Source organism: Bombus terrestris, chromosome 6, assembly GCF_910591885.1.
Source record: "Bombus terrestris chromosome 6, iyBomTerr1.2, whole genome shotgun sequence".
NCBI lineage: Eukaryota > Metazoa > Arthropoda > Insecta > Hymenoptera > Apidae > Bombus > Bombus terrestris.
This window is the reverse complement of record NC_063274.1, coordinates 3,462,303-3,478,291: the sequence shown is the minus strand read 5'-3', so window position 1 is coordinate 3,478,291 and position 15,989 is coordinate 3,462,303. Positions and strand designations below refer to the sequence as shown.

The window sequence follows — 15,989 nt, the reverse complement described above, 5'->3', positions numbered from 1 at the left end:
CCACCGCCGGTAATCGGTAAAATATTATTTTCAAAGTCGGTACCATTAGTCGGTGCATTGCTATTCGTTACTAACAGTATAAGCGCTTCGCATCTGTTATACCGATCATTTCGAGCTACGTAAGAAAGGTAAGTAAAACTGTATTGATCGCGCGGTACGCATGCGTACGCGCTAATCGGATCACATGTTGGAAGAGTAACTCGAGTCGAACGGACCAGCCAGTGCAAGCAACTGCGCTACGTTCGGTGTGTACGACCGAAAGCTTAAGTAGTAACGGCGTAAAGAACCGTTCGTGATCAGACACGTGTTTGAAAGTGATCGCGGAGGGGAACCGCGTTCGATCAGCAGGCCTAATCGCTCGTTTTACCACACGGTATATTCTTCATTTATTAAATCGTTGAAATATTCGTCGAGCACTTCATTAACGCGATGAAAACATCTTTGATGTGGGTGAACGACTAGGCTGGTTTGAACAATCCACTGTTTCTCTCCTTAAATCAATGTGAAGCTCTCGAAATCCTATCCTTTTACATTTTCATTCATCTCGCGCATCAGACATTCTTCTTATCCTCGTTGTTCATGGCTTGGATAACACTTCGCTGCAATTAGAGAAACAGTAAGTAATTGTTGTTTGATTGCAAATAGTCGATCATCGATGGTAGAACGCTTACAATGTTCGTTATTTGGCTGTTTAAATGAGATCGTGGTAGTTAAAGAGCTGCATTATGGTACACGATGAGTAGATCGAGCTTTGCGAACATATGTTTTCTGGATTCGTAAATCGAGCAATGGCCCGTATGGTGCGGAACAGCCCGGTATAGATAAAGCTGCATTGCGGCGATGTCCCGCCGGAGCGTACTCCTCGACGTGCTTTCATGCGTTCGTGAAATCCTACGATCGTTTGTCCCTGATACAAATACGTTTGACGTAACGTTGAAGGTGAATTGACGAGCGTTTCGTTCATTCGTATCGATCAACGACATATAGCACCACTTGATCTATACGAATATTCTATAAATGAAACACTTATTGTTAGTACGTTTTAAAATAGCGTTTAATATTGTTTTATGCGTTTTAATTTACATTGTGCTATGCTTGAACAAATTTCATTTAATTTTACTGGTCAAATTAAGGCGATATTTTATTATAGCAACACGAAAATGGTTCAGTTTATTTCGTCTTCTATCTATTAATTTTATTTTATTGTCATGTGATATGGTAGTTGATAATCGTAATAGTTGAACAATTTCGAGATGCTCGGACAAAGGAAGCGTCGATCGAAGCATCGGTCAAATTACAACGCTCATACTCCGAGAACCTTGGCGTGCTTGTTGCTCGATATTACATCCGTTTCCACCCCCGCAATTCCTGCTGCCAGCTTAATTTCAAATTCTTGCGGCATCCAACTTTCGATGGAGATGTTGACACGATCGATGATCTACTTTCGCATTCTGAAAGTGCTCTATCTTCTTTGTAGCATCAGGATTTTCAAACAAACTTCACTCGACTGGCCTATCGAAAGATACACAGGACGATAATAAAGAAAAGAAAAAAAGGACAGCGTTTATGAATTTCTATTTTCTATAGACTATTCCATATAGATACAGATTTAAAAGAAAGATCATTTTCTCCGATGTATGGAATTTCAATTTCCAAAATTCTGTTACACAGCCCCTTCTTTACGGAACAGATTTCTCAGCAAAATAGAAAATTTATTATCTTTTATCTTTGCAATAAGATATCTCTACGTTTAAGGCAACAAAATTTTCTACAGATATCTATAGACATTCTTAATTAGTGTTTTCTTTCTCTATATCATAAACTCCTTCCGATTCGTAACGTGTACCATTATTAGCATCATTATGTTCTGAATAAGTGGAAATCATTAAACATGTGAAAGATATTACGCAAGCGATAGTTAATCAGTTTGCAGATGCGGTTTCGGTCAGAATGAGCTATCAACAAGGACATTCGCTATTGTTTCGTATCACGACCGGTAACGGTAAAACGTCTCGTTCATTGTGTAACATCTGTGTATGCATATATAAACTTAATGAGAGCGTGATAAGGAGACCGGAGTAACAGACGGTTGCGAATCTTGCAAGCGCAACACCATAAATATTAAAGGTTAGATCATGCCACGTGTGAAACGTTAAGGATGAGAAAAAAAAAAGTTTCCTTCGAAACTTTAAAACTGTATGAAGTTTTACGTAACTTTTATCGTCTCACCTGTTCATTCGTATTTTCCCTCATTATACGGTTTCTATTTAGAATGAAATCTTACTTCCATTCGTAGAAGCAGAAATACGAGTATTTAATAACCAGAGGTAAGAGAAATACTAACGATAAGAACTGTTTGTGCGGATAATAAATACGTAATGTTCTTTTCTTTTACTATATACAGATATAGTTTCCTACCGTTTTCACGATGAACAAGCGTATTAATTAAATCGTTTCACAACATTTCGCTAATTAAATTGTATTTGGAATCAAACGTGTAAAATCGGGTGTGTGATATAAGTATCAAAAATTAATGAAATAATTTCTATAGTACGTGATACGAAATAATTTTGTATTGTATACTTCGATTGGTATAAAAGTTCTCTTTGTGGAAAATCTGGTTTCACAGGCTTCTATCAAACATTTGAATCTTTCCACAAACTCTCGTACGTCATCAATCATTTTGAGAATATATTTACGTATTGATTACCGCAAAATAAACTGCATGAATTATTACATATACGTTTCGTATATCAGCGAAATACATGGTACGAATAATAATAATAAAATAATTTATGATAAAAATATAAGTAGTTGATAATACGACGTTTGCTTATATTTTACTTTTTTCTCCGTTTATCAAGCGGTACACTCACTTTATTTATGTTTGCTCGCTTCACGTTTGAAGGTAATCTATCATGAATTTCAAACACATTTATATTTGTCCACGTGCATTTAGTTTGCTTGACGTAAATTCCTATTCAAAGACCTTTCCTTCTCGCAGAAATGATAAATACGTTTATCACCTTTGCGCCGATACGATTGATAAAACGATGCTTGTCAATATTCAACATAATAATATTTTTTCACTGTCACTTGTGTGAATTCATATAGTACTACCAGGTGCTATTCCAAATAGGAAAATCAATAACGCAAATTATTGATATCTATATACATATCGGAGCATAATTTTCCTTCAATGATTGATTCCGAGTGAATTTTTTACGGGACACGGAATTTCGATAAAGATCGAATAATAAAAAAGATATATTAAACACGAATAACGATGGATTTTGCAGTTTATTTTCAATACGTGTTGAATAATCATATTCGAAGTGTTACGTGATTTTCAGTCATTAATATGGACACCATAAGACAAAGTGTTGCAACCAAAAACTTGTTATTACGTAACTATACTAAAAAAACACGGTTGCATGTTTAACATAATCACAAACAGTATTACGTAGAACCTTGACATAAAATGTGAGAGAAATTCTGACAACCATTAATAATTCTCAAATTATTTTCTTTTTTTCCTTCTTAGCAATAGATAAATATTTTATGTTTTTAATCATTCTTCTTCCGCGTTCCATTCTTTATAAATTACGTAAGATATCTCTTATTGCGTTGATTTTCTAAATTCTGATATAATTGTTTTTATAAAAACAACGTCCGTTTAAGAATAATTTCATTAATCCGAAAAGTACGTATTTTATTCATTAGGAGCTGATCTTACATTTTTTCGTACGAAAAGTTCAGCAAATGTTTCCCTGTCGACGTTTATCGGTTTGCGTACGATGCTCCGTACGTACCTCGTTGACCTACATACATTTTCAATGAGCTTTTCACTGCTTGTCAAAATTCAAACAATGCCCATTAGGTGACAGAATTTTTGTCCAACGGAAGATAATACGCTCGCACGAAATTGCAGTTAACATATTCATGATTTGAGTCGCCAACTTCATTGCTCATTACGAACGAAGATGCTTTTCAATGATATTACGCCAAATTGACTGCAATACGGCTCGATAAAGGCAATGGATTCTTTTGATGATTAGCGACCAACCATCTGGAAAACTGGTATTGATTAAAGTTTGTTATAATGTTCAAATTTAGACGAAGGGTTTTTCGAGTCGTTACAGTCGTTTACCATATCGAATATAGAGAATGTATTCGCGTGGTTAATGACACCTAATGGATGTAGATTAATAATGTAAATGGCGTTTTTAATTTCAACTTTATGTTCTTGATGCTATGTATTAGATTGTCCGAAAAGTTTCTTTCCTTTTATGAGGAATTAATAGACGCGCAACGTTTTTTGTTTTATATTATTTTGTCGAATTACGTACGACCCATTTTGTTATGTTGAGATAAACACCGTGACATTTCACAGACTTGGTTTCACGTTTGTGTGAATGTGCACTGTTGTAAAGAATACGTTTCCGAAAGAAAGACACTTTTCGGACAAGCTAATATTATTGCAAAATATTTTTATAAAACATCGCATTATACCAGACATCGGAAGTACGTGTCGTTAAACTTATGGATAAAATTGAAGAACTGTAATTTTCATGAAATCTGATATTAAATACATAGAGTGTTCGCTGCAAAGAAATCTTTTTACTTTGAAATTTCAATAATTATTGAAAAGCGTCTAAATGAAAATCTGTAATTTATTTATTGGAAATAAACATTGGAATACTATCAAAGTCATTTATAATTCCATTTGTATGTACTTAATTTCGTAAATCCTAATAGGTGCTATGTTTCGCTTCAAATTCTTCCGGATAAATTTTTCTTCTACTACCGTTCGTTCATTCTAATTTGCAGTTTGCAGCCTGCGAAATTAAACTTCTGCAAACTTGAAGAAAAGAAAATTTTCATAACTTTACGAATATAGAAGCTGATTTAAAAAACAGAACAAAGGATAGTGAAAGTCGAAAGTACAAGCCTCCATCGTTATACTCGTTGGTAGATGCTGAAGAACTGCAATTTGCATGAAGTCTAATTTAAATACTTAGGAGATTGTTGTACTCGTCTGTTACAGAAGATGGTGGATGTAACTACGGCTCTGCCATCCACCGGTGGAGCGTCCCTAATTGGACGCACCAGAGGTGCACTCAGATCCGTCAAGTCTGCGTTAGGAGGCAGCGGAGAGTATCTTCAGGGTTTGGGTAGCCGAATAGGATCCGTTCTAAGTAGCAGTTTAGAAGAAAGTGAATTGACCACGACGCCGTCGACGTCGCCATCTTCGCCACAAGCACCACCTCAGACTTCCAATCCGGAGGAACAGTTGGCTAGAAGAAAATTAAGGCTCCCAAGGTAAGCTTCTGTCTCGTGAATCTACCGCTAAACAGTTATTCAGCAGCACGAATAAGGTGCATTAGAGGTGTGAAGAGCAATTGGGCATCCTCTGAGCTTACTTTGATTTTATTAATCTCATTATACGTGAGAAATGAGAATATATTTTCTTTTACGATTTAATTAATATCCTTTAAGTTATGAGTTTGATAAAATATTGTTCACGCGTATCGCTTACTATTGAAAAGTAATTACGAGCGTCAATCAAATCTGTGCAATATTCTCCTCAATGCCATAATAATCGACCGCTTTGGGAATATATTGCTCGTAAAATCTTCAGAGACAGATATAAATAATAATTTTAAGAAACGTTCAGAATAAATGAAATGATATAAAGGTATTTTACTATTGGAATAAAAGGTCACTCTTTTATCTGTCCTATTTTTTCTTTAAGTGGTTTGCGCATTAACTGAAATGCAATTTACGATACATGATAGATGATCGATAAGGTGCACTAGTTTCATATAGAAGAAAATACGCCTGGTTATGTTTATCGTTTGTTCTTTACGTGACAGTAACAAGTGACAGCTAGATAAGTATTGCGAATTTAATGTTTCATGCATTTCAAACAGTATCTTTACTTTTAATCTTCTGAAAAAATTGTCTTGTACCAGAGAGACATTTTTTAATAAATTTCAAATAAAATTCTCACGTATTTGCGTTTGCATTTTGTATATTGTATATCGAGGTCATACGGATATCGATATTTTCGAAACTTCCGTTCATATTCCCGATAAATATTCTTGATATCTTTTAAACGTAAAATATTCCTTGAAATCTGACAATTTCTTGTTTCATACGTAGGTTTGGTACAGGATTATCGTACGAAGACTACGAAGCAATCGCGAGGCATAAACTGGAGCGTCAGGGTAGCGCCAATATGTCGAGGTGTATGAGAAAATATCCTCCGGGTATGACCTACGAGGAAATAGCCTCGTCGAGATCAGCCGGAACCAAAAGACAAGAGCATAAAGTGGAGGAAGATAACAGCCCCGATAGGGACAGCGAAGAAAGCATAGAACCTCTTGAAGAAAGGGATATCAAGGCCACAGGGCCTGATCCTTTCGATAAATTGAACTACAGGGGAGGTGAGCAGCTACAAAAATATCCTACTTCGTTAAATATTATAAAAAAAGATTGTATACACGAATGTTCATTAATTACGTATACTTATATATTTATGAATTCGGTGTAACATTGAAATTCCCTTCTTTCGAAGAGAATGCATTTTTTGTATTTTTTTAATCCTTAAAGTAATATAGGTGTCTGTTTCTCTAAATTTCGTTATTTCCGAAACGTTTATTTCTCGCATGAAAATATATGTACAGTAAGTTTATTTTTAGAAAGAACGTTTTTATATAATATATTTTTGTTTCTCTTTGTCATGAAGCAAGGGCCCCGACCCGCTATCAGACGGTCGTTTTTCGTTTAGGTAAATGAACGTTGATTTGTATGTAAATATGTATGTAAACCGTCACAGGTTTCGTTCGTTTCTCACAAACCCTTCGTTTCCTTTCGGTGTTTTCACCGTATCGACAGTAAAGTTGCCATTGAAAGCAAGAACGAACCTAGGTTATTCAAACTAAGAGTAATACACGCTATTTGAATAATCGAATGGCTTTATCTTCGTACGAGAACAGATCGATTATCATTTTTTCTTTTTTTTACGATTTGATTTCTTTCTCAAGAGATTACTTAATTTTAATTATTTATCTCGATCGAACAGAACATTTTTCGGATAAAAATATAACAATATCTTTCGGTTTCTCTTTTGTTTCCAATCCTTGCTGCGCAAGACTATTCTCAAATTTTCCATTAATCGATATTCCGATAATCGATCGTCCCGTTAATCGGTGTTCTGATAACGCAGGTTCCGCTGTACTTCAAACTGTTTTACGCTGTTCCACGGTTCGTTTTACAAAATATGTATAAGAAATATACGAAACACGAATTAATAACTGACACATCGTAACTTTTCTGTCGGTACAAAAGCAACAGTGCAAATAGATCCCTGGCTCCTAAAGTTTTGTGTTTTTTGATGGAAAATCGTATCGTTGTGCGCTTTCACGTGAAACTCCCTGTGTGTAAATATTTGGTGTCATGTGATATAAAAACTTAGACAGAACCTCGTACGTGCTTTCTAGTTTGCCAGATAAAACTGAGTTTCAACTTTAATAAATTCTGAATATATTAACATTCCAATGAAAATAGGAGATACTGGTTTCCTTTATAAATTTAGTTACCGAATATATATTATTTAATAATTAATCATTGTTTATTACTCAAGCTTTACTTAAGATACATAATAATCGTAGAATATATTTTCTAACGTGTTCTACTTTTAAAAAATCGTTTATTAGAAACCTTTTAACCTATCTATTAATACATTTTCTTTGCCTAGAATTTACATTTTATTCTCCACAATAAAAGAAAAAATCTGCTATGTAGTTTTGATAGAAAATTTAATAAAAGTATCTCGAGAAATAAACCAAAGAGACGTTCGTTCGTAATTAATTGTGAAAATGCGTCTACAATGCTGTTACTTACACGTATTAAATTAAAACACCATCTAATCCAATTGAAACTTAATTGCCTCTTTATCGTGTACCTTTGTATAACTTACCTCTCTTAAGAACCAGAAATTTAGCTTGTTGAATCAGGTTCAATCCCTATAGTACACGTATACCTGATTACAATTTCTGATAGTACGATAGCATCACTGTATCATCCCTGTGTGTTCCCTGTCTCAAATATTAGATTAGACATATTCTCAGAGGTGTTGAAGCAATACAATAACGTGGCACACGCACCAGTCTCGAGTATTAATTAGGGGAGCCGTAGATACGCTTCCAGCATATTAGGCGATTGTTTCCTGTAGAATATTATTTCAGATATGCCGCCTTGTAGCAGCGACTCGATGAGCGATCAGGATGGTTACGGACCTAGTACGAGTTTAGACTCGAACATGGACGGCCGCAGATTATGGCAGAGATCAGGTAAAATTTATTTCAATACTAACCTGTTGATCTGGCCATCTGTCAACCAGAAATTTCTATAACAATGTAAAACTAAAAATCAGCAAAGACAGATATTCATCGAATAGGGTGTTTTTAATAATCCTTTCAAGCATAAATGTAATTACAATTTATAATTCAGTATAAATATAATTTATAATATAATGTACATACAGTAGACGAGTTAAAATATAGAGGAGTCATAAATAAGGAAATTATTATATCTAAGAAATTGAAAATTCGAGCGATGAGTTAAATTACTTTCGTCATCAGGGTTTACGAGTTAATTGTCCGAATAATTTGAAATTTAAATAAGAAATAATTTTGGGTCTTGTAATTTAGGTTCGTCGGGATCTGTGCAATCTTGGGCTTCTAGTTTATCAGCCGACAGTCAATCTGAGGAAGCTGCGGCGGATTTTATGAAAGCTTTTGTACCTCTTTTATTCGATGCGCCGAATAGTATCGATCAGGAGCAAAAAGCGAGTTTCGGCCAAATGGTTCTTGTACGTGTTCAAATCTATCACGTGTATATATATTATCTGTTAAATTTTGTATAAATACAATGGTGGTGAAAGAAGAGAAATAACGTGCCGATTTCATTTCACACAGACAGAATCCGGTAGGATATGGTTCTCCAGAGTGGTGAACGCGAGGAGAGCACGCCCCTGCGTAACAGAAGCATCGTTTTATTCTTTAGCTCAACACTTCGCGGTGGCTCTTTTCGAATGCCACGAGGCGGATGATTTCGCACCTGCCAAAAGTCTCATGAACATGTGCTTTACTTTTTACCACGAAGGTATCTAGATCTGTCTTTTATGTAATTTTCTATATCGCAGACAGCGTAGATTACAAATAATGAACGTCGCAATTATACATTTCATATATATCAAAATATACGTTACGATTAATTTAATCGGATTTAATTAGTCAAAGAGTCAGGATTGCAGTCATATCGCGAATACTTGTACTTGTTGAATTTTCTATACTGCAGACAGCGTAGATTACAAATAATGAACGTCGCAATTATACATTTCATATATATCAAAATATACGTTACGATTAATTTAATCGGATTTAATTAGTCAAAGAGTCAGGATTGCAGTCATATCGCGAATACTTGTACTTGTTGAATTTTCTATACTGCAGACAGCGTAGATTACAAATAATGAACGTCGCAATTATACATTTCATATATATCAAAATATACGTTACGATTAATTTAATCGGATTTAATTAGTCAAAGAGTCAGGATTGCAGTCATATCGCGAATACTTGTACTTGTTGAATTTTCTATACTGCAGACAGCGTAGATTACAAATAATGAACGTCGCAATTATACATTTCATATATATCAAAATATACGTTACGATTAATTTAATCGGATTTAATTAGTCAAAGAGTCAGGATTGCAGTCATATCGCGAATACTTGTACTTGTTGAATTTTCTATACTGTAGACAGCGTAGATTACAAATAAGAAACGTCGCAATTATACATTTCATATATATCAAAATGTACGTTACGATTAATTTAATCGGATTTAATTAGTCAAAGAGTCAGGATTGCAGTCATATCGCGAATACTTGTACTTGTTGAATTTTCTATACTGCAGACAGCGTAGATTACAAATAATGAACGTCGCAATTATACATTTCATATATATCAAAATGCACGTTACGATTAATTTAATCGGATTTAATTAGTCGAAGTGCCAGGATTGGAGCCATATCGCGAATACTTGTACACACATTTGCGAGTACAACCCATATGGACGTCAATGAGATTCTGGACGGCGGCTTTCTTCGACGCGGTTCAATGTGAAAGAGCTTCGAGGCCAGTTCCTCCGAGGCCTAAGTCTCTAGATCAGGAGGCCATCGCTATCGAGGATCGAAAGTTTCAGGCTAATATCGTGTTTGGACAATTAGGGTAAACAGATTCGACAGAATGTTCGATGAACTTGTGTCTTATGTTATCTTTAAACAATTTCGTTTTTCAGGACGTTCACGTGTAACATGCACGCCTTTGGCCTGTCACGTACTCTGTGTCTAGAATTTCTTAGGAAGCAATGTGTAATTGCTAATCTAACGAAAGGTAAGTTCATCAATTAATAACAACAACGTGGAATCAAAGGACGCTCATTATGAGTACTTTATCTGAATTTTAACTTTACAAATACCTGAGATGTATACTTCGTGCAATTATCGCTTTGACATTATTACGCTTTGAAGTATTACTATTAATAGTACTAAATACCGATGTATGTATGTATGTGTGTAGTACCTATTATTACTATAGTATATTGCTGTATGTACACGAGTATTTAATAGCCACGATATTAGACGCCAAAGCTATACGACGATGTAGTAGTACGTATTACTATATATGCGTGCTGCTTTATGATAAATAAAATAAAAAATTACTTCTTTCTTTCTGTTCTTCGTAAAAATAGAATCTTTTTTTTTGTTTTCGTTAAACAGAATGTACATATTTACAGAGCAAGAAAAGATGCTTCGTGACAACATAGAGAGAATGTTCGACGAGACCGAGCCCTGGCGGTAGTTTTGCTGAACATGAATCTGAGGATGAATGGAAACATTTTGTTGAAAAGGTATCTACTTATCGAACTGCGATTCGCAAGAGAAAATCGTTGCAAAATTGTCAATTAAAATACCGAATTCAGTGGAGTATAAATGAACAAAGATGTCAATTTTATCATACAACAAACACCAAAACAAATGCGGTTGTGATACCATCTGACGCAGCTAAACTAAACGATATATGTAAATTAATGAATTTAAGCTGTATACTGTTCCTACCATTAACTAAACAGAACTTGTAAATCGAATTCTACGAAGACGAGAATCTCCGTGAAACTGTGAGAAGGATTCCGCGATTGTAATGAAACCGCTGCAATTAAAAATGATTTGCTATATTTAAATATCAAAATAATTCTATTATTATTATTATTATTATTATTATTATGTTAGTATCATTGTTATTATTACGGAATCATATTTGCGATTTTGTTTCTGAGTAGTCTCCGAAAATTTCAAATTTTTTCTTCTGGTTCCGGTAGGTTAAATCTCTGTAAATATACAAATTATAAAGAACGTATTCTCGATTTCTCCGTGAAAGTTGAAACGAAATTGTTGAATTTGCTTAATTTATTTGTCAGGCTTCTATGTCCAAATCGAACTTAAGTCATAAGCGTAAACGGACAATAAATTACGTGGACGAATTCGTGTGATATTGATAATCGGTTTTGTAGCGATGATCGACGTGAACGTTATTTCTGTACGGGCAAAGGGTAAATTTCGTGATCTTTAAAGGGGATTGCCAAGAGCGCGGCATTTGCGAAGCGAATTTTTTCAAGTAACACACAAGTTAGCCATAAAAGTCTATTGAAAGCAAGACACTTTTAATATGGATATATCGCTTGTTTTATAAATTCAAATAGCATTTCTATATGTTACAAAATATCGGAGCTTCCTTGCACGCGCACAACTGAACTAATATTATTAGATCGTAATACCGTTAGATTGTTCTACTATATGAAAAATGATAGGGTCGTAAAAAGAGATATTTATGATCTAGAACTTGCAATCTATCAATTTACTAATATTACCTATTAGTTGATAAATAATTGTATTAGTTGACAATATTGTTATACTTGAACTAATATTACAAGTTACGAGTCATCCGATTGTCCTTTTCGATGAAAAACTGTAAAACCTATATCGGTACAGAAGTTTATAATTTACTACCTATCACTTGTGAATTCACTGATGTAACATAGCTAAATTGTGCAAGAAAGCTCGGATCATATTATAGTTAGCACAGTGTCCATAGGCGACGCTCGTAGAACGTTTGGTGAAAAATGTTAGCAGATTTCTCAGTTAAAGCTCGCTAATTCTATTCTAGAGTAATAATGTCGCAACTGACGATGAAACGTGTTAAAATGTGAAGATACTTCTCGCTTTAAAATTAATCATACGTTGAGACTACTTTACACGCGTTATCTTGTATAATTTCTTTTATAGATCTTTATGCGTAGAACAAGCTGCTAAAATTTCGTTCGATGATGTCTCATGTAAATGTGTTTGTATTTAAAAAGACATATCATTAAATACAAGCATCGCTCGATAATTATTTTGTATATCTGTCCGCATTTCCAGTGAAATTGTTAATGAGGAAAGATAAATAACTAATAAATTTCTTCAACATTGAGATGATTTCTTATGAAAACCGTCTACTTTTACCAAAAACATTAAAGTTCGATACTATAATAAAACTAAATTGACTCACGACGCTGGTCCTAAAATCTCATAGAGGCAAATACGTGTAATTTAGCAATTTAGATAATTAGTGAGATTCGATGTTAATTGCTTCGAATATAGTAATATTTTTTAAGTTAAATGCATTATAAATAAGAAATCATAATTTCTTCCTATTCTATCGTGACACGCTTATAAAAATTCATTCGTATGATAATTCCTTCGTCTCGAAATCATATTATTTGCCGTGTAACAGATTAGAGACATGCGTTTTAGCTTTCGCTAATATTTATTTTACCAAACATATACACGTACATTTGTTACAATTTAAAAAATATTCTCCGGAGTAGCACAACGACAGTGAACACACATCAGTACTTATAAACGTTATCGATCATTTTCCTCGATTCGTATCGATTTACCTCAGCCGTTGAGTTAGAGCTCACGTTTTTACCACGAAAACTTCTCATTCCCAGCGAACGTAGAATGCTCGTCTTATCCATTTCCTTCGCAGGAGGTGACTTCTTGTGTTCTTTATCCGGTAGCCTTGGCGTTGGATATTTGTTATAAATTCCATATCTTTCAAAATGTTCTGCCTTCTCCTCTGGCACGATAACGTTACGATTCTTATTTAACTCTGTCCATTTTTTCAATTCTGAATTCAACGACATTAGAGCATTGTTGGGCGTGACGGATCCATACGATAGTTCGCCTTTGTTGGCAGAATCTATCGATTTCGCGGTGACGGGCTCGGATTTCTCTGATAATCGATCAAGAGCCGCTTTAATGTGACCACTCTTCAAGGCTCTCGGATGGTCTGTCATCTTGCGACTAATGTCCTGCGTGGTCGTGTCACCGCCGCAGGACTTCGTCTTTTCGATACAACTGAAGCTATAATCGAATATACTTCTTGGACTGCGAATGTTTTTCAAGCTAGCCTGGATCAGATCTACCAGATCGAAACTGTCATCCTTAATAGGAGAATGATCGTTCAAAAGATCAGCGCTCGTACTCAGGATCGTAGACTTGCTATGACCGATTTTCTTCCTTTTCCCCCTGGATTTTGGTTTAACTTGGACCTCCTGGATCGGACGCGGAGCTGGTTTCTTAGTTGTATTAACCTTCGGTGTTGTTGAACTTTTCGATTTAACGTTATTTAATTTCTCCTCCAGCGTTTTCAGACTTATGCTACTAGTCTTCGTGTCGATCTTCCTAGCCATTTTATTCTGAACTTTGCTCGACTTCGTTTCGGCAACCTTGTTACCCATCAAATCTTTGCTGTCCACTTTGGCGTTGACCTTAGTAGCGACCGAGTAATCTTTCAGCGCCTTTATATTCTTCTGTCCGGTTACTTGCAGCGATTTAATGGCAGAAGTTTTCCTCTCTGAGATTACTTTTTCTTTATCGATTGTAATTTCGTTAAGACGATTGTCGGACAATTTTCTCGAAACGGAGCTCTGCGCGTTCTTTTTACGAGATACTTCAGCCGTTTTCTTCGTCTGATTTTCTGGCGCAAAGATCTTCGACGTTAGTTTAGTACTCGAACCAGAGATTTTCATGGGATTTTCGATTTTTTGATACGCTTTCGGTGAATTCTCCGATCTCGCATTCACTTTCGGTAAATTTTCTATTTTTGGGTTTGCCGGTCTCTGCTTTGCGTTTGCGCGATTTCGCAGCATCTGGAACAACCGATCGTTGCATCGATGATGAATCAAAGATGAATATCGCGCGCTTCAAAATCGATAACAATGACAAGATTACTTTTTGATCGTTGGTTGATTCTTGCGCTTGAGCCAATTGGAACAATTGTTTCCAGTTATACGTGGTATTAAATCTGTCGTATCTATTCCTTGTCAGTGGTCTGTATTTTTTATACAGTGTTTCCCACACGCAATTGTCATCGAAAATCTAAATATTTGGGAAGGAAGAAGCAGGAAGGGTAAGGCTGAATATTAATTTCTTTGATTTCTGTTACCTCTTTAGAGACACGCGACAGGGATGTTAATTTGATGATGTCTTGTACCGAAAGATATTTGATTAATTTATTAATCAGACACCTTGGCAATGTCAATAACGTATTTCTCCCGGAAGTGATGTTGCTTACGTGCTTTAGCAAATATTCGCCTAAAATATCGTATATAAATGGTAATATATAGAATTGGATCAACACGGAAAATTAATCAGAATTCTACGATAAAACTATAGCGTGGCATTTCCATAGTGAAACTAATATTTCGTAAAAATTGTAAAAAAAGCCCGAGACAAGAAGCATTTTACTTCCTTAATTCGCCGCTTTTCAAACGTTCAAATAGTCAAGCGATCAAATAATATCAACTTAAACTTAAGTAACATCTTCGCGAACAATTCAATGAAAAATTTCACGCTCCTAACCCAATAAATATATTCAACGTGTACAAATATCAAACGTCAAACGTTCAAAGGCGTAAAAAAAATTAAAAAACTAACAGAGTATTTGCAGAGAATAAAAGATTTTTGATTGAATCGTTCTTTCAAGAGCTACTGAACGTATCGGATAAACATTAAACGTTAAATGACAAATTTTCCGCAAAAAGTTACTCAATAATGATTCCTCGACTGTGTACCAAAAATACGTCGAATTTCGTCCTGCAATCGGTGGTCCTGCTTGAAATCAACAAAACCGGAGGTTCGTACGATGGGTGTTTTGTGAGGACCGTGCGAGATTCGCCAAAGATAGAGCGTCACCTGCAAAAGGAGCGAAGTTACGAGGCAGAATCGCGAGAACGCGATTTATTCGTCAGCACCTGGTCGTCCAACACTCTCAACCCGTAGTAATCTCTGCTTGGTGAAGGCGCTACCGAATACTTTTCCAGGTATTCGAGCTTACCGCTCATACTCGACGTGTCCGAATCCGAAAAGCCACCGCGTTCGCCCTGAAGCTGCTTCGTAATTGACACTTTGTCACGAGTAAAGTTGCAGCCAGAAATGACAATAAAATGAAATTAACCAAAACCAGTTCTTTCCTTCGTGTTTCTACCCGAAGAAAAGATATATCTTTCTGACGATATTTTTAAAAGATTTGTTTGACGAGGTGATAAGCAAACAGGAACTTTTCGTTGGAAATATTCAAGTAATTTATTTACTTTGTTTCATCTTATCTCGTCTCCTTCAATTCTTGTAATTTCTGTAAATAATATTTCGTGAGGAAAGCAAAGATTTTTCGTTTCTCATATTTTATTATTTTCGAAAATTATCGATCAGTGATATCCCATCAAATGTATTCACGCGAGGATTATTTCCAGAAATCTTGTTGTTCCCCTTTTGTAATTTCTTTTTCTCTTTAAATCGATCAATTAACGTCA

General features: G+C 35.2%; 2 protein-coding genes and 1 long non-coding RNA gene across 7 annotated transcripts; 1 reads left to right on the top strand and 2 right to left on the bottom strand.

Moving 5' to 3' along the window:
* The first annotated feature begins 200 nt into the window (after window positions 1-200).
* Window positions 201-12,601, top strand: LOC100644327 (uncharacterized protein KIAA0513). 5 transcript variants are annotated; one of them, XM_012309290.3, is made up of 10 exons: window positions 201-373; window positions 5,051-5,322; window positions 6,166-6,449; window positions 6,752-6,793; window positions 8,253-8,357; window positions 8,718-8,878; window positions 8,985-9,171; window positions 10,078-10,300; window positions 10,371-10,465; window positions 10,869-12,601. In XM_012309290.3, exons 2-10 carry the CDS (start codon window positions 5,051-5,053, stop codon window positions 10,931-10,933), a joined length of 1,434 nt encoding a protein of 477 aa, XP_012164680.2. In that variant the 5' UTR covers window positions 201-373; the 3' UTR covers window positions 10,934-12,601. The 5 variants fall into 5 exon arrangements, with proteins under 5 accessions (XP_012164680.2, XP_012164678.2, XP_012164677.2 ...); XM_012309288.3 differs by having other exon boundaries at window positions 5,048-5,322; XM_012309287.3 differs by having other exon boundaries at window positions 201-616.
* On the bottom strand, window positions 1,037-3,178 carry LOC110119329. Its single transcript, XR_002307738.2, has 2 exons — window positions 2,230-3,178; window positions 1,037-1,512 (listed from the first exon to the last, which is right to left on the bottom strand). It is a non-coding gene; the product is annotated as an uncharacterized LOC110119329 (long non-coding RNA).
* LOC100647846 lies at window positions 12,395-15,972 on the bottom strand. Its single transcript, XM_012309293.3, has 5 exons — window positions 15,432-15,972; window positions 15,252-15,372; window positions 14,624-14,772; window positions 14,410-14,556; window positions 12,395-14,327 (listed from the first exon to the last, which is right to left on the bottom strand). Exons 1-5 carry the CDS (start codon window positions 15,519-15,521, stop codon window positions 13,020-13,022), a joined length of 1,815 nt encoding a protein of 604 aa, XP_012164683.2. The 5' UTR covers window positions 15,522-15,972; the 3' UTR covers window positions 12,395-13,019.
* Between the last annotated feature and the right edge of the window lie 17 nt (window positions 15,973-15,989).